General features: G+C 36.3%; 1 protein-coding gene across 8 annotated transcripts in view; it reads left to right on the top strand.

The window, feature by feature from the left end:
* The window catches only part of LOC139978069 (phospholipid transfer protein C2CD2L-like), a 114,492-nt gene that overhangs the window by 80,510 nt on the left and 11,747 nt on the right, over positions 1 to 22,235 (top strand). For 4 of the 8 annotated variants that reach the window (XM_071988031.1, XM_071988025.1, XM_071988024.1 and 1 more), the window contains 6 exons: positions 2,069 to 2,222; positions 4,103 to 4,219; positions 5,163 to 5,204; positions 15,068 to 15,112; positions 18,304 to 18,443; positions 19,616 to 19,633. In XM_071988031.1, coding sequence (XP_071844132.1) covers positions 2,069 to 2,222; positions 4,103 to 4,219; positions 5,163 to 5,204; positions 15,068 to 15,112; positions 18,304 to 18,443; positions 19,616 to 19,633 — 516 coding nt within the window. The remainder of the gene's footprint in view (positions 1 to 2,068; positions 2,223 to 4,102; positions 4,220 to 5,162; positions 5,205 to 15,067; positions 15,113 to 18,303; positions 18,444 to 19,615; positions 19,634 to 22,235) is intronic. The other 4 variants (XM_071988029.1, XM_071988028.1, XM_071988027.1 and 1 more) reach the window with 4 other exon arrangements.

Genomic DNA, 22,235 nt, shown 5'->3' on the forward strand with positions numbered 1-22,235 from the left:
GCGAGCACACAACCCTGCTTGACACCACTGGAGATCTTGAAGGGTGTGGATGTATCGCCATCGAAGCTCACAGTGCCCTTCATGTTGTTGTGGAATGACATAATGATGCTGAGAAGTACTGGTGGACAGCCGATCCTCTGTAACAATTTGAAGAGTCCGCTGCGGCTGACTAGATCAAAGGCCTTGGTTAGGTCAACAAAAGCTAGGTACAATGGTTGACGTTGCTCCCTGCATTTTCCTGTTTCACGGAAAAGATTATGTCGGTGGTGGATCTGCCGGAACGGAAGCCACACTGTTTCTGGGTAGACACGATCCGCTAATGTCTGTAGTCAGTTCAGCGCAACTCTGGCGAACAGCTTGCCAACAATGCTCAGGAGGGAGATTCCGCGATAGTTGTTACAATCGCTCCGATCACCTTTATTCTTGAAAAGAGTTACGATCCTGGCATCTCTCATGTCTTGCGGCACCTCACCTTCCTTCCAACAGAGACAGAGGAGTTCGTAAAGATGGGGCAAGAGAGCTGGTTTCCCTTTCTTGATGATCTCGGGAGGGATGGCATCCTTTCCTTGGGCTTTACCACTCGCCAAGCCATTGATGGCTTTTTCTAGTTCTGATGTGGTGGGCTCTTTGTCGAGTTCGTCCAGGGTTGGTAGGGCTGGAATGTTCATGGCTTCCTCTGAAACGGTGTTCTCTGTAGAGTAGAGCTCAGAGTAAGGCTCCACCCATCTTTCCAACTGTTTTCTGCGGTCTGTAAGGACCTGACCTGATTTAGCTTTCAGCTGGGCTGTTTTCTTCACAGCTGGGCCAGTGGCTTTCTTAATGCCCTCATACATAACTCTGATGTTACCCGTCACAGATGCCTGTTCAATGGATGAGCATAACTGGAGCCAATAGTCGTTTGCACATTTTCTAGCGCTCGCTTGGCTTTCACATCTTACCTTCCTCAGAGAGCTCAAGTTTCGCTGGAGTTCTGCTTCCATTTGATGAGAGCCTGTCGTTTGGCTGTAGTTGCCGGTTCCATAACAGACAGATTGGCATCATACCAGTCAGTATTCCTTCTTTCTTTCATCCCATATGCTTGGATTGCAGACTTATGGATGGTAGAGCTGAGATGGTACCACCTGGATTCCGCAGATTCCACCAGATCCGCAGGGCGGATGTCACTGACCAGAGAGATGAATTCTTGTGTCCTTTCTGAATCTCTGGTGTGGGCGATGTTGATCTTTGAGAGACCTTTCGGCTTTGAATGGTGCAGCCTCTTTGCCTTTAGACTAACCTTGCTGATGACGAGGGAGTGATCAGTGTCACAGTCAGCACTATGATAGATCCGAGTGGAGTTAACATCTTGGATGCGATTCCTTCTGGCAATTACTAGGTCGAGTTGATGCCATTTCTTCGATCTGGGATGCATCCACGAGACTCGGTGTTTATCTTTGTGCTTGAAATAAGTGTTTGTAATACAAAGCCCTTTGGCACAGCATAGCTCCAGCAGTCGCTGACCATTCTCGTTTAGCTTCCCAATGCCATGGTGACCAATGCAAGTTGGCCACACTTGGTGGTTGGTGCCAACTCTAGCATTGAAATCTCCCAGGAGGAAGAGGTCTTCATTCTGCGGTATTTGTCCAGTGAGTTCGGCTAGCTCATTGTAGAACTGGTCTTTTGCATCTGGGTTGGAGGCGAGGGTGGGGGCATAAGCAGACACAAGGTTGACTGAACCAGTTGTGGTGTTGACGTGGAGTTTAAGCAGTCTCTCAGAGCCAGCTGTTGGTGGTTCTATTATCGGTAGGAGAGTTCTTTGACAGCGAAACCAACCCCGTACTCACGCCTCTCGCCTTGCTTCTTTCCCTTCCAGAAGAAGGTGTTCCCTTTCTCTTGCAATACTCCATCATCAGCGAGTAAGGCCTAGATAAGTATCTTTGTTCGTAATCAAGTTTATTCTTTATAGCTTTATAGCCTTTGTGGTGAGTAAAATATATCTTGATTCATTTAATCTAAGAAACCAAAATCTTAAGAATTACAAACATTCTGATAAAAGTGTGTGTTGTTTTCCTGTGTATGCTTCCTACAGCTATTGTTCATGCAAAATCCTGATGTAGCAAAGAAGCCTCTTTCCCCATCCAGGAAGATAGAAAAGAAACAAATGCTTGCCCCTGATGGCACTATCATTACCACTGTCACCACAAAGACATCCAGACCCAAATATCTCACTGCCAACAACAATGGTAAGTTCTATTTCATTATTTCAAGATGCCTTCCATTTATAAACAAACCAAGAAAGGTCAACACAATCTTTTGTGACACCATTTATATAATTAATTCAACAAGTATAATTCTCTACAGTTTTGCCAAACTTTGGGCCCATGCAGAAGTTACAGCAAATGCAACTGGCTCTGTTTATGTTCCTAATTGTAAACAATAACGCATGCACAAGCAATTGTAGTCACCATTTGTGTTCATAATATTCATGAAAGCAATGTTCAGAGTAAGCAAGTTTGGCTATAGCGTCAGAAAAAGAAAACATAGGATACATGTGCCCTTGTCAGGGAATAGTTATCCGGTATCGCAAAATGGTCAAATTGCTACACAATTGCAAAGATATATAGCAGTTTTAGGAACCATAGTATCAAGAAACACAACTCTGAACCTTCAAAATTGCTACAGTAAATTTGAACAGTAAATGTTTCCCTGCCTGTCGATTGGAAGATCAGTAAAGTCATAGAATCAGCTGTCATGGGTGGTAATTATTTACTCAAAGGTATTTGATCAATGTGTCCTTGCAAAGGATCACTCTGCCCTTGAAATATTTGTGAGACACCGAATTGAATTTGTGAAGTCTTCGACAAACATGGTGAAACAGTGCTAGGAATAGAAGTTGCACCCTTTCAATTATCCAAACACTTATTAATATGCAAAACATATCAATGCTCAAATTCCATCAAGAAATAGTTGTGTTGATATATTTATGCCTACTAGGACTACTATTTACTGTGACTTCTGTGCAATTCTGATTGTGGCCTCAGTGTTAATTTAAGGTTGTATGGATCAGTGCAGTTTGTGTATTAATAGTTCACAAAATAACCATGGCACAATGGCCTCAGCGATAGACAAGTTTTTACATCAAGAATGGTGAGCAGGCTTAATGTTTTTTTCTCAAAGGTTTGTAGATGCAGTATGTCATGAATTGTAAATTGTTCGAATCAAATATGGTGAGCCTCAAATAGCCAAGTTGGCTGCTTGTTAATCATGTATGTCACATCTACTACTAGACCCAAAACTCACAATGAATGCAAAGAATCTTGAGATGACTACCTACATAACAGAAAGTGCAGAGACAGAAATGATCATACTTTGAGCTAATACGTGCTACTCCTATCAGAGTATTGAGACAGCAGCAGCTTGTTGCTCTAGTTATATAATAATATTGTGAAATCATTGGTAGATACCACACTGGTATTACAATGACATTTGTAAAGAAATATTGTTATTCTTTGAAATTATATTTCAAAAGGTACAATTAATTTGTATTTTACTGTATTAAATGATCATACTTTGAGCTAATACGTGCTACTCCTATCAGAGTATTGAGACAGCAGCAGCTTGTTGCTCTAGTTATATAATAATATTGTGAAATCATTGGTAGATACCACACTGGTATTGCAATGACATTTGTAAAGAAATATTGTTACTCTTTGAAATTATATTTCAAAAGGTACAATTAATTTGTATTTTACTGTAATTGTTATGTAACAATGATATAGAATGTAAATTTTCTAAGAAGTTTTTTTCCTTGTATTTGTGCTAGATGAACTGTTATTGAAATAAAGTTTACTACTCTTGACGTTGAATTTTCAGTGTTACTGTATGAGCAACACTGCAACTATAGTTATACAATAGAGTGGTCAAGTATTACACCCATTTTGCTGCAGGAACAATATATGCAAACAATGCATTGTTCTAAATACTTTCTATAAATTGCATCTAGTTCTCTCAAATTTGGCCTTCCTTGAGATTAACTTTGGAATGATACATGTAGTAATGGTTACAAATCACTAAAAAACATTTTGAAAGCTATTTTAACATAGTGTTTGCTGGCCTATCTTAGAAATCCCTACAAAGGTATATACAGACAGAGCTCAGACAATAGAACATGCTGCACCAATGAATGGATCTATGTCCCCAGGAAGCCCTGACAGAGATGGTTACTGGACTCCAACCTCAGGTAATGAAAGATTATAATGTTTCTATCCATTAAGCATCTTGACTGCATGGATCCCCAGTAATCAAGCCCTGCTGCATTTTACAATGGACTTAATACTGCAAGCTGATTATGTCTAAGAAGTTTAGAACTGCCAGCAGAAGAACAGAAATAACATCATTGAAAATGATCAACAAAGCATGTTATCCTGACAATCCTAAAAAATGTTTTTATAAGAGCAGGGAACACTTTGTTATATCATGAATTGGTTACATGATTGTTTTCCTGTTCAGTCTTAAATAAAGATGTGTGTAGAAGTGAAATAAATAATTATAAATCCTGTATCTTACAATTCATAGTCACCTAACTTTGATCTAGAAATTTTGGAAGTTGTATACTCAGCTGATAAGATAATCTGTTCCCCAAACCTACAAGTAAAATTAAAAGACAATTTAGTTTGGCAATTCATTAACTAGGCTTTTGGAAACGTGCAACGGGTCAATGTTTATTCCCCATGCCCTGCAATAGTAAGGGGTCGGCTTTTCTTCTAAGAGTAATTGTCTGTTTTCTGAAATGATTTTGTTAATGGTTTAAGAACCTTTAACAAAGCTAAACCTGGTAGTTATACATAGCCACCTATAAGTGGAGTGTTTGCAACAAACCATTTCACTTCCCCCACATGCATCATGTGGCTGTTTGGTGTCGTACGCAAACAACCTACCACTTAAAAGTATTTGGCATTTGTAGCAGATAATTTTGCCTGATTTTTAAAGTTCCTGAAAAATGTCTAGATCACCATATGAAGTCATCTTTCAGTCTAGTCTCAGGTTCTTGCTGCAGTGCAATCATTACATTTGGATTTTACCAAACTTTGAGGCAAGTGTTAAATCTGAGAAGAAAATGTCCTAAAATGTTAGTTCCTGTAAAGTTGACCATGTGACCATGTAATAGATTGTCTGTTCAACAGGAACTGCCACTAATGGCCTCTCTTCCCAAGAGGTGCCCCAAGGTAAGGTTGCTGTTCTGTGTTTTATGTTGTTGTGCAATGTAGTAGTTTCAAGCTGGATCACTAATGTTTCACCAATCAAAAGGGGAAAAAACAAGATTGAGAAATAAATTTCAAGATACAGTAGACACCTTCAGCACAAAGAAAAGTTATTTTTCTTTAATAATGAACAAAGTATTTACTTTGTTCATTATTATGGTAACTGTTGGAATATTCAATTTATTACTTACATAGCCCTCTGACAGACTACAGAAGTTGTGCATTGCTTAATTGCAAAAGTGTGATGTCAACTATTACAGATTCCAATGAGTATATAAATGCCAAGATCCCATAGAAGCACTTTAATATGGAGTTAAGTATTTGTAAGATAACTTTTTGTCTGCCGCCATTTCCTAGAAGAAATCTTGATACTTTGCTATAGGTCTGATAGAAGTATCATATTAGCTAATGTTTAGTAGACCTCTACTATGGAAGGTACGTCAAATGTAGGATTCATCAGCTCTCTGGATATACAGTATCCAAGGATTAGCCTTGGATTAGAATGGATTAGCCTTCAGAAGGTATATTTTTGTAAGTAAGCTGAAATATTTCATTCAGTGTGTTCTAAATATGAGGATCAGTTATATATAAATTGGATGTACTAAGCTAACTAAGAGGGGCTACACATACGTTAGCTGACCTTTACACTGTACCATTGCTTTGTCTAATAGCTTATAATCTTGTCACAGCGAGTATATCCATACTTCTTACTACATTACTTGATCAGCAGTGATAATGTTTGTGCTTCTTGGTAACAGCATTCAGAAAACATGCTGTTAAATTGCTTGATTTGTTATTCCTATTATGTTCAAACTGCTTGATCTAAAGTTTCTTGAATCCTGAGCGATTGTTTGCATTGTTGGCATGTTCATTTGTTTTTCTCTCTTATACTTTATGAACCAATGCTCTGCTATCACCATACTTACTGAAGCAATTCATGATAGTTGTTTTCTTCCTTGCATATATGCAGATTTGCCACTGCAAACGGTGCATCATGATTTGAATGTGTCATAGTTCAAAGAATTGGTGTGATGCCTAGAGGCAAATAAGGCTTCCACAGACTTGGTCGGCAGCTGCGTTTCTGGCCTCATTCCAGGATCGCTAACCAGCCCTCTCTCTCTCTAAATATCCACTGTCCTTTTGGTCGCCCTCTCTTTCTCCTGCCCTCTGGTGTGCAATAAATGCCCAGTGAATTTCCATCTTCTTTTCTTAATTTGATGCTTAGTGGTCCCATTTTTGCTCTCTTTAATAGCAGTTCCTTTGTGCTGATCCGTCCTTGCCATCTCATCCCTAGCAATCTCCTGAGGCATTTGTTATAAAAGACATCGCTTGTCTTTTCATCCCCCTTATTCATTTTCCAGGTCTTGCATCCATATAGTAGGAACGGTAGTACCATTGCTTGGTATAGCCTTATTTTTGTTCTTCTACAGATGCTTTTGGAGACACAAATATTTTGTAGACGTATTAGTGCACCCCTGGCTTTCCCAATTCTGTTGGCAATGTCTCCCATTCTGCCACCATCTTTTGTCATTGTCGCACCCAAGTATACAAATCTGTCCACTTCTTGTTAACTCTTCCTGTCCAATATAAATATGTTCCTGGTTCCCAGTGTTTATACGCATCACTTCGGTCTTCTATTCATTAATGTCAAGACCCACTCTACTTGCCTCATAAGCTAGTAAATTTGTTTTATTTGCATCTTGGTTTAAGACATGAGGGCAATGTCATCTGCAAAAATCAATGTCATCCAGTTTATTAGTGAATTTCCATCTGATTCTATTTTCACCGTTCAAAGTTGCCTTTCTCATCACCCAGTCCATCACTGTAAGGAATAAGAAGCCTTACATACTGCACCCTTGTTTGACTCCAGTCTTTAAGTCCAACACTGTAAGGAATAAGAAGCCTGACATACTGCACCCTTGTTTGACTCCAGTCTTTATGTCAAACCACTCTGATTTCTCACCATTGTCCACTACTGCACATTGGAAGTTCTCATAAAAGGCTTTCACCATTGTAACATTTCTCAAAATTATCAGAGGCTCTCGCGGTGTATAGAGTAGAAAGCCTTTTGAAAGTCAATGAAGTTTAGATACAGTGCTGCCTGCCATTTCGTTAGATTGCTCAATAATATTCTGGAGTATCAATATCTGTTCAGTTGTCCCTCTGCCCTTTCTAAATCCTGCTTGTTCCTTTCTCAGTTTGTGGTCAATACCGTTCCTTATTCTATCTATCACAATTTTACTAAGAATTTTACTTGTGACAGACAGCAGTGTCATTCCACGCCAGTTTTTGCACTCTTTCAGGTTTCCTTTCTTTGGTAATTTAATGATGAGCCCTTTCTTCCAGTTTTTGCACTCTTTCGGGTTTCCTTTCTTTGGTAATTTAATGATGAGCCCTTTCTTCCAGTGTTTGCACTCTTTCGGGTTTCCTTTCTTTGGTAATTTAATGATGAGCCCTTTCTTCCAGTTTTTGCACTCTTTCGGGTTTCCTTTCTTTGGTAATTTAATGATGAGCCCTTTCGTCCAGTTTTTGCACTCTTTCGGGTTTCCTTTCTTTGGTAATTTAATGATGAGCCCTTTCGTCCAGTTTTTGCACTCTTTCAGGTTTCCTTTCTTTGGTAATTTAATGATGAGCCCTTTCGTCCAGTTTTTGCACTCTTTCAGGTTTCCTTTCTTTGGTAATTTAATGATGAGCCCTTTCGTCCAGTTTTTGCACTCTTTCGGGTTTCCTTTCTTTGGTAATTTAATGATGAGCCCTTTCGTCCAGTGTTTGCACTCTTTCGGGTTTCCTTTCTTTGGTAATTTAATGATGAGCCCTTTCGTCCAGTTTTTGCACTCTTTCGGGTTTCCTTTCTTTGGTAATTTAATGATGAGCCCTTTCTTCCAGTTTTTGCACTCTTTCGGGTTTCCTTTCTTTGGTAATTTAATGATGAGCCCTTTCTTCCAGTGTTTGCACTCTTTCGGGTTTCCTTTCTTTGGTAATTTAATGATGAGCCCTTTCTTCCAGTGTTTGCACTCTTTCGGGTTTCCTTTCTTTGGTAATTTAATGATGAGCCCTTTCTTCCAGTGTTTGCACTCTTTCGGGTTTCCTTTCTTTGGTAATTTAATGATGAGCCCTTTCATCCAGTGTTTGCACTCTTTCGGGTTTCCTTTCTTTGGTAATTTAATGATGAGCCCTTTCTTCCAGTGTTTGCACTCTTTCGGGTTTCCTTTCTTTGGTAATTTAATGATGAGCCCTTTCTTCCAGTGTTTGCACTCTTTCGGGTTTCCTTTCTTTGGTAATTTAATGATGAGCCCTTTCTTCCAGTGTTTGCACTCTTTCGGGTTTCCTTCCTTTGGTAATTTAATGATGAGCCCTTCCTTCCAGTTTTTGCACTCTTTCGGGTTTCCTTTCTTTGGTAATTTAATGATGAGCCCTTCCTTCCAGTTTTTGCACTCTTTCGGGTTTCCTTTCTTTGGTAATTTAATGATGAGCCCTTTCTTCCAGTGTTTGCACTCTTTCGGGTTTCCTTTCTTTGGTAATTTAATGATGAGCCCTTTCTTCCAGTTTTTGCACTCTTTCGGGCTTCCTTTCTTTGGTAATTTAATGATGAGCCCTTTCTTCCAGTTTGTTGGGATTTCTAGGCTCTCCAAATTTTGTCAGTTAGTTGCTTGATTTTAGTTGCATTAAACTCTTTATCTTCCTTTAAATGTTTGGTTGTGAGCATATCTACACCAGGGCTTTGTCATGCTTTAGGTGCTGTAATGCATTAAGTATTAGGCTTGTTTCCTCAATATCAATTTCCTCTATTGGATAATTGTCCTCATCGTCTACAGTTAGTTGATTCATTGGTTCCGGTCTATTTAAAATATCAGTGAAGTACTCTGTCCATTGTTCCATTACTTTGTCCATACTGCTGACTAGGTGTCCAGCTTTATTCATAATGAAAACACTCTCACTTGGCTTTTCCTTATAAGTCCGTATAATGCTTGCATATTCTGACTGGATGCAGCTGTTTCAGCTTCTTTTGACCCAATGTACTGTACTTCTCTTTTTTTTTCTCTTTATAGTTGTCTTTTCTACTTCTCTTTATTGTCTCTGATCTTGTACTTTTTTTGCTATTTGCTATGTCCTATTTAAATCAGTTCTTTTTGCAATCATTGCCTATGTCTCTTATTGTGATGTTACAGTTTTACAATATTCTCAGATATACAGTATTGTGTGATGTTACAGTTGTACAATATCATCAGATATATTGTGTGATGTTACAGTTGTACAATATCATCAGATATATTGTGTGATATTACAGTTGTACAATATCATCAGATATATTGTGTGATGTTACAGTTTTACAATATTCTCAGATATACAGTATTGTGTGATGTTACAGTTGTACAATATCATCAGATATATTGTGTGATGTTACAGTTGTACAATATCATCAGATATATTGTGTGATATTACAGTTGTACAATATCATCAGATATATTGTGTGATGTTACAGTTGTACAATATCATCAGATATATTGTGTGATGTTACAGTTGTACCATATCCTCAGATATATGGTGTGATGTGACAGTTGTACAATATCCTCAGACATATTGTGTGATGTTACAGTTGTACAATATCCTCAGATATATTGTGTGATGTACAGTTGTACAATATCATCAGACATATTGGGTGATGTTACAGTTGTACAATATCCTCAGATATATTGTGTGATGTTACAGTTGTACAATATCATCAGATATATTGTGTGATGTTACAGTTGTACAATATCATCAGATATATTGTGTGATGTTACAGTTGTACCATATCCTCAGATATATGGTGTGATGTGACAGTTGTACAATATCCTCAGATATATTGTGTGATGTTACAGTTGTACAATATCCTCAGATATATGGTGTGGTGTTACAGTTGTACAATATCCTCAGATATATTGTGTGATGTTACAGTTGTACAATATCATCAGATATATTGTGTGATGTTACAGTTGTACCATATCCTCAGATATATGGTGTGATGTGACAGTTGTACAATATCCTCAGATATATTGTGTGATGTTACAGTTGTACAATATCCTCAGATATATGGTGTGGTGTTACAGTTGTACAATATCCTCAGATATATTGTGTGATGTTACAGTTGTACAATATCCTCAGATATATTGTGTGATGTACAGTTGTACAATATCATCAGATATATTGTGTGATGTTACAGTTGTACAATATCATCAGATATATTGTGTGATGTTACAGTTGTACAATATCCTCAGATATATGGTGTGGTGTTACAGTTGTACAATATCCTCAGATATATTGTGTGATGTTACAGTTGTACAATATCATCAGATATATTGTGTGATGTTACAGTTGTACCATATCCTCAGATATATGGTGTGATGTGACAGTTGTACAATATCCTCAGATACATTGTGTGATGTTACAGTTGTACAATATCCTCACAAATATGGTGTGGTGTTACAGTTGTACAATATCCTCAGATATATTGTGTGATGTTACAGTTGTACAATATCCTCAGATATATTGTGTGATGTTACAGTTGTACAATATCATCAGATATATTGTGTGATGTTACAGTTGGATAATATCCTCAGATATATTGTGTGATGTTACAGTTGTACAATATCCTCAGATATATTGGGTGATGTTACAGTTGTATAACATCCTCAGATATATGGTGTGATGTTACAGTTGTACAATATCCTCAGATATATTGGGTGATGTTACAGTTGTATAATATCCTCAGATATATTGTGTGATGTTACAGTTGTACAATATCATCATATATATTGGGTGATGTTACAGTTGTACAATATAGTGTTCAACCGATTAACCTAATCGGAATCGGTACGAATATTGCATAATCGGTACCTAATCGGAATCGGTAAAAATTACGTGGAATACCAGTTATGTCATACCGATTATTCAAAAATATATGGAAGGTGAAAATATCATTATTCAAAAACATATGGAAGTTGAAAATATCAACTGATGAATTAGGTTTGTTCTTTTACTACGAAATATTAAAAAAAGGCACCCCCTATACGTCTTTCACAGTGTATACTTTCATCAAATTAGGCTGCCAGGGTCGCCGATATTGCTTCCCTCGTGGTTATTGACTTCATATTTCTTGGCAAAGTAAGCATAACAGCAATAGCAATTTCGCGCAAGCGCGTAGCCAGGAATTTGCCAAGGGAGGGGCGAAACTGTAGATTCGGCATTGAAAACTATCTAAGCGTAGCGCCACCATGGTTGGCGCGAAGCGTACAAGAAAATTTTGCCTCAGAATGCCTCCCAGATCGCTGGAAAAGGCACTTCCCAGGCCTTGTAAGTTGCATCTTAGTATTTTCTCTTTTGAAAATACTAGCGATATCATAAACACATTAAAAAAAATATAAAAAATTATGCTCAAGGGGGGGCGGCTGCCCCCTTCGCCCCCCCCCCTTGGCTACGTGCCTGATTTCGCGAATTCAGGAATGTGCTGGACAGGGTAGGAAATAAGCTGGGCGACGGGCGATTCGCCCTCGCAAGTGCTAAAAAGCCCTCCTAAAGCGCAATTACGAGTGCGTAAAAGAAAACTGAAATATAAAAAAATCACCCTTGTTATATCAGGTGTCTGTGTAAAATTAATTGTGACATGCGTTTGCTTTAGCTAGGAATTGCAGTTGCATCGCGAATCGTGCAGTTTTCTCACATCCCGCATCAAATTTGAAGCAGTGCGAGAGGGTCGCGCACAATCACCGGGAACTTCCTGTGGTAAATTACGGCCTGCAGTACCAGCGAAAATAACCTAAAATCCTCACAAATCTCGGACCACATGGTAGCCTTACTTCACACTAAATCAACTGCATGGAAATCTAAACTTGACATCTGTTTATTCGCTCTAGTTGTGTCGCAAATAAAAACTAAAAATATCCACGGAAACTGCAATCTTCGACCACATGTTAGCCTAACAACCACAGTAAGTCAATGGGAAATGTTGCCTAACCATCGGTTTGCAAAAAAAAAAAAAAAATGCGTAGCTTAGTTTACAACTTTCAATTTGCTGGAAATCGGCATTTGTTTGGAAGGTACTGTAAGTGATATGTCTTATAGAGGGAATGTTATATTTTATATTGGAGTAGTTTCTAGTTGTTATTATTTCTTTACATCAATCTGGTATTACATTTTAGAGTAATTTTAAACAAGTTACGATGGTACAATTTGCTTTTCAGTTTGATTGGCCTAATCTTACACATTCTAATTGAACCTGAATGGAGTTATATAGGTAACGAATAGGTATGTTTAACTTCAAGTTCGTAACATTTCTATTTGTTCGTAAACGGTATAATACTGAAAATAAGTACAAAATAATGTCGGAATGAAGGCAATATGTCATTAAAGTTTACACTTTGGTAAAGATTGAAGATGGATGGTTTGTCTGAGATACTTTTTGAGATGGATATTTTGAGTAACTATTCTTAGCCCATTTCAAGCCATTAACAGGTGACATTCACGTCGAGGTGGTTAGGCCATTCGCTTAGCACAGTGCTGACTAGGTAGGATGTCATATCTCCGTATTTTGGAAATTACAAAAAAAAAGCAAAAAAAAAAACTTTTTTTTTTCTTTCCGAGAAACGTCAGAGGTAATTTGGTACATACAAAATGATACCTTAGAGCCTTATATAACAACGAAGCAAAAGGAAACAGGGGAAAATCACAACAATAATTGTTTCTGTCAAACTTTATTGCCGATTTCGTATAAACGGGATATTTTCTCATTTTCAAATAATCGGAATCGGAATCGGTACGATTATGAAAAAAATAATCGGTAATCGGTATTTTCTGTTATGCATAATCGGTTGAACACTAGTACAATATCCTCAGATATATTGTGTGATGTTACAGTTGTACAATATCATCAGATATATTGTGTGATGTTACAGTTGTATAATATCCTCAGATATATTGTGTGATGATACAGTTGTACAATATCATCAGATATATTGTGTGATGTTACAGTTGTATAATATCCTCAGATATATTGTGTGATGATACAGTTGTACAATATCATCAGATATATTGTGTGATGTTACAGTTGTATAATATCTTCAGATATATTGTGTGATGTTACAGTTGTACAATATCCTCAGATATATTGTGTGATGTACAGTTGTATAATATCATCAGATATATTGTGTGATGTTACAGTTGTACAATATCCTCAGATATATGGTGTGGTGTTACAGTTGTACAATATCCTCAGATATATTGTGTGATGCTACAGTTGTACAATATCCTCAGATATATTGTGTGATGATACAGTTGTACAATATCATCAGATATATTGGGTGATGTTACAGTTGTACAATATCCTCAGATATATTGTGTGATGTTACAGTTGGATAATATCATCATATATATTGGGTGATGTTGCAGTTGTACAATATCATCAGATATATTGTGTGATGCTACAGTTGTACAATATCCTCAGATATATTGTGTGATGTTACAGTTGGATAATATCATCATATATATTGGGTGATGTTGCAGTTGTACAATATCCTCAGATATATTGTGTGATGCTACAGTTGTACAATATCCTCAGATATATTGTGTGATGATACAGTTGTACAATATCCTCAGATATATTGTGTGATGTTACAGTTGTACAATATCATCAGATATATTGTGTGATGTTACAGTTGTACAATATCATCAGATATATTGTGTGATGCTACAGTTGTACAATATCATCAGATATATTGTGTGATGCTACAGTTGTACAATATCCTCAGATATATTGTGTGATGCTACAGTTGTACAATATCCTCAGATATATGGTGATGTTACAGTTGTACAATATCCTCAGATATATTGTGTGATGTTACAGTTGGATAATATCATCATATATATTGGGTGATGTTGCAGTTGTACAATATCCTCAGATAGATGGTGTGAAGTTACAGTTGTACAATATCCTCAGATATATTGTGTGATGTTACAGTTGTACAATATCCTCAGATATATATGGTCTGGTGTTGATAATATATTGCCATTGAGTCTGCTTTGGTTCTAATTCTTCTTAAAATTTTAATGCTAATCCAGTAAGACTGTTCTATTCAGGCAAAACATCTAAAGCTGGTTTTAAAATAACAAGTAAATTAATTTCTTTTGAAACAAAAATGTGTACAGTAGGCTTTCAGCTACATTATATGAACACTGCTGTCATTCAAAAATTATGTGAAAGAAGTTGGTTTAGATCAACAACATTCTGCCACAAATATGGATCAGGTCACATTAAAACTGCAATCATTATGCCATTGACGGTTTCATTTGAACAAAGTGAAGTATAGCACATAATAGGATGTGTAGAAATGACAGGTTTCATTAGAGAACTGAGAGTGAATGACAACGGAAAGCATTACAGCATATCACTATTCTTTATAACTTATGTTGTGCATGTCTGCACAAGCATGTTAATTTTTGACCATTATTGAAGATGTCAAAGATATTAGCTTAGCTGTTACTGGTCATATCAACCTTACTTGCTTCATTTAAGTTACAAGTCAATAATTAAAAAAAAAAGTGCATTTGACGAAGTTACAAAGCCAACATGTAACCTTTTGTATGGAGAAGGCTTCTATAGCATTTGTAGTGTTTATGATAGAGCTGATAAGAATTGTCCTGTGTCTGTTTAATCATAGACACTTGCATTTCATCTTCCTTGTAAGTATGGATGAAATTGGTGAGGCAACCCTCCAAATGATGGCAATACTTTATTTTCCTGTTAGAATATGGTTTAATACACCTATGCATATATGTTTTTCCTTACTTTGCAGTGCATTCAGTAACTACTAAAAAGACACCATCAATTACCATTGCTGGTTTGTATTTATTTGAGGTTGTTAGCCATTCTTGTTAAATCCCTTCTATAGCCTTATATATCTGCATGCTTCATTTCCTGTAGCTTCACTAACCTTTAGTTCAATGCTTCTAATCTTTTGGACTGCTATGTTTTGTATGAATGACTTTTGCCTTACAGGAATGCTATTAAATTTGGAGTTTTTGCTGCATTATTTTAGACTTAGTTTGTCCAAATTGCATATAATGGTATTCTCCATTTCTTGGAAATTGAAAATATCAATGCTGTAATCAGAAACACAAATCAGCACACTTTAAGAGTGACAATGTTGAATGTGTCCTGACTCATGAATGATTTAGTTTGATGAGTTTTTTCTTTTTAAGCCTGTAAAGCTGTCTCAATGCTTCTTCTTCAATATAATATGCTGACTGCTCTTAATATACTGCTATAGCAGCTAATATGTTGTACTACAAGGCCTATTAACATCAATATGATCATTGATATATAAAAACAATGAATCTTAACACCATTAGTCTCTTCATCTTCATCTTTCCAGGTCTACAATGTTTCCTTCAGCTCTGTTATATGTGATACAGCATTATCACCAAATACATTAAAATGATCAAAACCTGAAAACTGTCCACTCTCATATTTATCAGTGTTTTAAGCCATAAATTCTGCTGAATTGTTGTGGCAATTCTCATAACAGGCTGAATTAAAGTTTTGTGAAGTTCATCTTTGACTCATTCAATGAGAAAGAAAATATGAAAGAAAATTATACTACTAAAAGAAAATGTAATTTGTTAGGGAATGGAAGTACATTCACACTTGTTACATGTAATAAACTATGTTGATGTACATAGTTATAGGAATCGCTTCGGCTAGTGAAAGTAATTATGTTAAATCCTTATATGTTGAAACCTACAAATATGTGTTTTCAGGGGCTCTTTTAGTCCATCTTAAAGATAAGTCTGAATGAAATGTCTCACTGTTTGTATAATAACCACATGGGCAGAGCTCACATGTAATGGAAGATTTCTTTATTCATATTGGAAGTGTTGACCAATATTTCTTTGAGGCAATGGATTTTCAGTACTAACTACCAAATAAATTACATTTGAATTTTTTGCTTTATTCTTAACAGCACTATAGAACCTTAAACATGCATTATAGGCAAGGCAAGATAAAGTCAACAGCACTATAGAACCTTAAACATGCATTATAGGCAAGGCAAGATAAAGTCAACAGCACTATAGAACCTTAAACATGCATTATAGGCAAGGCAAGATAAAGTCAACAGCACTATAGAACCTTAAACATGCATTATAGGCAAGGCAAGATAAAGTCAACAGCACTATAGAACATTAAACATGCATTATAGGCAAGGCAAGATAAAGTCAACAAAAAGCCAGTATATTTTGATGAAAGCATATAGTAGCAGTTGAAGTTTTCATACATGCAGTAGCATATATTGTACATACATATTGTATAGTTAACTCAATAGGTCACTCAGGTTAGTAGAGGAGGGGAAAGGGAGGACTAGGGACCACTAAAGTGAAAATCGTATGAGTTTGACTCTTCTAAAAATTGCTGTTGCAGACATATCTTTTATAATTTTTCACAAAATAGGGATCTTTTAACACCTTGACTTGTGTTAATACAAATCCTATTGAATGATGTTTTAATTACATATGTTGTTTGCAGGTTCATCACAGTAACTAAAGAACCCTCTTGTTTAGAACATAGCAGTCATTTGAGCTCATTAAACCTTTCGTAAACACAGAGATCTCCAAATTAAATTATAACTTGATGTGTAAGATTCCTGATCACTTCATTTCAGCAATGTTCAAATACTTGAAATGATATATGTTACATATGCTGTTATGAAATGTTGTTAAAGAAATGACTAAACTAGTTGGCTTCTGGTTGAGGCTGGTTACACTGTGGGAGTTGTTTTAGACCTATCTTGGTTGTCTAGTAGCAGATTTAGTGAGTTATATACAATCTAAAAAATGAGTGTTTTAGCCCTGAAACAAGTATAAACACTCTTGATCAGATGAGTTTGGTAACATGTCATGGAGATACTTATTTGCATATTCCTTAGATGATTCCTGTAACTGAAGATTTCTTAAGAGATACTTATTTGCATATTCCTTAGATGATTCCTGTTACTGTAGATTTATTAAGAGATACTTATTTTCATATTCCTTAGATGATTTCTGTTACTGTAGATTTCTTTAGTCACACTCTGGTGGATGGGTTACATCATACTAATGAATTAGAACATCATCAACTAATCAGAAGAAGCTTAACATGTTGTCTAACATGACATCACAGCAGCCATACTGGCAAGCATTGCACACTTAACTTGTTCTTATGATGGAGCAAGTGATCATAGTTTTGTCCTGATGGAACAATTTGTCATAGGCTTTAACAGAATACCACATGGCTCTGTGATGAAACAATGTAATAGGACTTACAAGAGGTTACCACATTGATGGAACATTGTGTCATGTATGGTACCATTTGAGTGTACTGCCATGATGAATGTGTCATCAGCATTAATGTGCAGGGTACCTATTGGTACAAGGTAATGGTTTGTCATGATAACCTGGTCCTATATAGCTTTGCCTTGATGGAACAATGAGTCATTAGCTTTTATTTGATACCACCTGGTTCTGACTTTAGGAAACATTGGCACCATGACTTATTCCAAAGAACACCATATTGTCTTGTGATTTTTTGTTCAGTAGTGTTGTTGATGTGTTATTTTGGATGTTGTGGTGTCTGTAGTGGGTGTGTCTCCTCAAGAGAAGTGTTTTATGCCCTCACCCTACCCCCTACCCCCTACCCCACCCCCTTGAATTATCCCTTAATGCATCCTCTTCTGTCATAAACAGCTGGTTGTTGTTTACGTTTGATTGGTTGCATTGTCTGTTGGATTTGGAGTAGCTCTGAATCTTAAAGGCAGGATATTTATCCATAATCTAAAGTTTATAGATCTCCCCAACAGCAGTTTGTGTAGATGTCACAAAGCTTCAAAATCTACAATAAATATAATTGTGGATCTGGGGTGATTAAGACTTGCACCATATGAGTTTCCTAATTGTCATGAAGTGGTTTTGAAAAGTGTAAGATGTTGGTGATTACAACATGAAATTCTTGTATTAATACTCATGTTGTACATTTTTACATCTGTACTTTGTTGGTTAGATTCAGGAAGGGAATCACCACACTCTCGTTCAGCAGTGGCAGATACAGCCATCCGTCACTTTCAGGAGCAGCAAGCCCTTGAGTCTAACCAGAAAACACCCACCAAAAAAAGCACACTCATTATTCATGGTGTCTCAGAGGTGAGATCATTTCTTAATTTTTTGGTATCTCAAACCCTATTGATGGATGTTTGGATGAAGTTAAGTTTCACATTTTGTTAAAAGAGGAATTTACTTGGAAGGAAAGGTGTGTTATGAATCTTTTGACAAACAACACGCTACTTCCACCCAAGATGTGCAGTAACCTCAGTTTATTGTGAAGCTGAAAATAAAGGTAGAGCTAAAACTGTTGTCTAACTGTGGTTTTGTTTTTACTTCAAGTTGAACTATTGACAATTGTGATAGTCAAATTTTATATTCAGTTTCATTAACTCCTTCAATGTTACTGATTTAGTTTGGAAGTTTGGATGTGTCAGCAAAACTGTAAATTTTAGACTCATCTGGTTTAGTTGTGTGATAAAACCAATGGATTCACTGGGGATTTGAAATAGGGCTCTTAGGATAATTGTGCTTCAGTATTTGTGTGCAAGCCATAATGATTGGTTTAACACTGTTAACAGTGTCAGTATTACTCATTGTTTTATCTTTTCTCCCCTTGCTTCCCTGGATTTCCTTTGGATCTTGCTTTGTACCCTTTGCAGTAGAAAAGCTATGACATGAACAACATGCTTCATTGTTTTAATTGTTTTGTAGAGTCATGTGGTTTCAATTGTTGGCTGATTGTTCTTGCACCGTCATCAAATTTAAAGGATAGCACCCAAAATATACAAACAAATTGTAAACATCACCCTTATTTTCAAACCATGCTGTAGCATGTTAGTTTAAAAAAGCTGAAACAGTTTATTGTTAGAGAAAATTAATGATTCCAAGAAAGAATCCATTTTCATTGTTTCTTCCTAACATCATAAATTCCTGGAAATGGCTTTAGGATTGGTAAATTATCTGTTAATTGTAAATATTTACAATAAGAAATGAAGTTATTGCATAAAGTTTGCGTCAGCATGTTATATTCTTTTAAGTGTCAAACTTTGCAAAACTATGCCTTGAGAGGCACTTGAGGAATTTTGTACGAACACATTGTTCATCTATCATTAATAATTCTAGTTGTTAGATCTGATAGTGTTCTATATAGCAGTAAATCCTGCCTCTCCTTCACTCATAGATAACATCCTGACAAACATGTTTTTTTTTTTATTTCTATTGCTATAAATTCTGTTTTGTGATGCTTTATGTAATTACTTTTGTCTTTCAAGGAAGCCTATGTCCCTGAGGTAATGGTTTTCTATCACCATCATCATCACTTCATTTCTCCACACATGCTTTCATCACACTCACATGAATTGAAAGCTCTCACAGTGTTTAGTATCCTTCACTACACAAGTCTATCTTGAGTTCTGTCCTCCATTTAAGTAAATCATTATTAAGTGTCTGCAGTGACTGTTCTTGTATTAACTTCACAGTGCTTTCATAAACAGTAAGAGCTTTTCTTTGCCATCATACAATTTGAGTGTTAGCAGTCGCTTCTCAACTCTTCTTGTCACATTGAGATTTAAGAAATGAATACATGCCTAAAGTCTGATAACTTTTTAGTTAGGTTGTACCATGGACTCAATGATTCTTGGTGCTATGGCTGTTTTAGTCTGGAGGGAAGCAAATATGACCCAAAGCCAGAGTCTATTAGTTTAAAGTGTTCATGGTTCCAATGCCTTGAGTTTCAGGAACATTGTGAGTGTTTGTGGATGTCTGTATATTACGCCACTATATGTCACTAAAGATTTAAGTGTTTGGCCTCATAGTTTCCATGTATGCCTTCTATAATCAGATGGCTCACTTTATGTTTTTCAGTGAATAAGCTCAACAAAACATTTGTTAAAATTGAAGTCTACTTACAAATTGTCAAATTTCCCACAAAAGTGTACATAAAAGAACATTTAAATGGATCATTTTTATGATTACTATTATCGATTGAACTTATCAGTTGTTTGTAAGTATTATTTCATATTTAAGATGCTTTTGGGACAGTTTTTTTTTTCAATATTTTACTAAAATTGTATCATAGCTTCTAAATTTGAGTTTTGGTGAAAAAAAGTATGATGTTATTTTAAGTTATCTTGATGCTTACTTTCACAACAGTTTGATGTGAATCTGACACCTATCTTACAAGTATTGAAACACCCTCAACACTGCTGACCCTATTGTTTGGTTTAATTCTTCATTCACTTTCATATCACCATTCGTGTGTTTTATTATTTCCAAACCATTAGCGCTTTTGCCGTAGGATTTTTTAATATTCAGTGAGTCATGATTGATGTATGGGACTAGTATTGTATTCTTTGTGGTTAATGAGTAAACTATAAAATTCATGATAATTATTACTTGTTGATAACTTTCAAGTCAAGCAGTCACTAAGTTTTGCAATCACTGGTAACGTACTGTAAGATGTATATAGACATAAGCCAATACATAAGTCGGACAAACATTTTTGCAAAATGTTGTATTGGAGATGCTTGATGTTTAGCAGTTACATATTAATTTGCCTTACATTTTCATAACATGTTCCCGATTTTTGGACCTGTGTAAACACTAATAATTGTGAAACCTTTTTCTAACTGGCAAGCCATTTAAGATGAATAAGAGAATTTATATGAAAGTCTATTTCTGGAGTGCTTTAAGCCATTGATAAATGACTTGCATAAATCTTGAATATGTTAAAAATAACAAGATTTACTTTACCGGTTCAGGTAAGTGTCTGTAATATTCCTTACGAGGAGTGCTGCTTCTCCCATTGATCTAAAGCTTATTTAAGTTCTCAAGATAATGCAAGGACTGTGTTAAACCATTTTACAATGAAAAAAGGTAAATCAGAAATAAATAGTTGTGAAATAGCAAGGTGTATACAACTTTTATTGACCCTGTTTATTTATTAAAGAGATTAGAGTGTACCTTAATCCCTGTGAATGATTTAATTTAAGTACTTAAATCCAAGAGTTACCAGAGAAGAAAATGGAACAATTTTGATCCAGTGAGGTGCTCATCTGAACTACATACACCAGTGAGTTGCTAGTCCACATATAGTAACTGTAACAAGTTGACTCTAAACATATCCAGAGAGTCTGCATATAGTCCTACCAGTGAGTTGCTAGTCAGCATATAGTAACTGTTAGGAGCTGACTCTCTAAACATATCCAGAGAGTCTGCATATAGTCCTACCAGTGAGTTGCTAGTCAGCATATAGTAACTGTTAGGAGCTGACTCTCTAAACATATCCAGAGAGTGTGCATATAGTCATACCAGTGAGTTGCTAGTCAGCATATAGTAACTGTTAGGAGCTGACTCTCTAAACATATCCAGAGAGTCTGCATATAGTCCTACCAGTGAGTTGCTAGTCAGCATATAGTAACTGTTAGAAGCTGACTCTAAACATATCCAGAGAGTCTGCATATAGTCCTACCAGTGAGTTGCTAGTCAGCATATAGTAACTGTTAGGAGCTGACTCTCTAAACATATCCAGAGAGTCTGCATATAGTCCTACCAGTGAGTTGCTAGTCAGCATATAGTAACTGTTAGGAGCTGACTCTCTTAACATATCCAGAGAGTCTGCATATAGTCCTACCAGTGAGTTGCTTAGTCAGCATATAGTAACTGTTAGGAGTTGACTCTCTAAACATATCCAGAGAGTCTGCATATAGTCCTACCAGTGAGTTGCTAGTCAGCATATAGTAACTGTTAGGAACTGACTCCCTAAACATATCCAGAGAGTGTGCATATAGTCCTACCAGTGAGTTGCTAGTCAGCATATAGTAACTGTTAGGAGCTGACTCTCTAAACATATCCAGAGAGTGTGCATATAGTCATACCAGTGAGTTGCTAGTC

This window comes from Apostichopus japonicus, chromosome 12 (genome assembly GCF_037975245.1).
Source record: "Apostichopus japonicus isolate 1M-3 chromosome 12, ASM3797524v1, whole genome shotgun sequence".
Lineage (NCBI taxonomy): Eukaryota > Metazoa > Echinodermata > Holothuroidea > Aspidochirotida > Stichopodidae > Apostichopus > Apostichopus japonicus.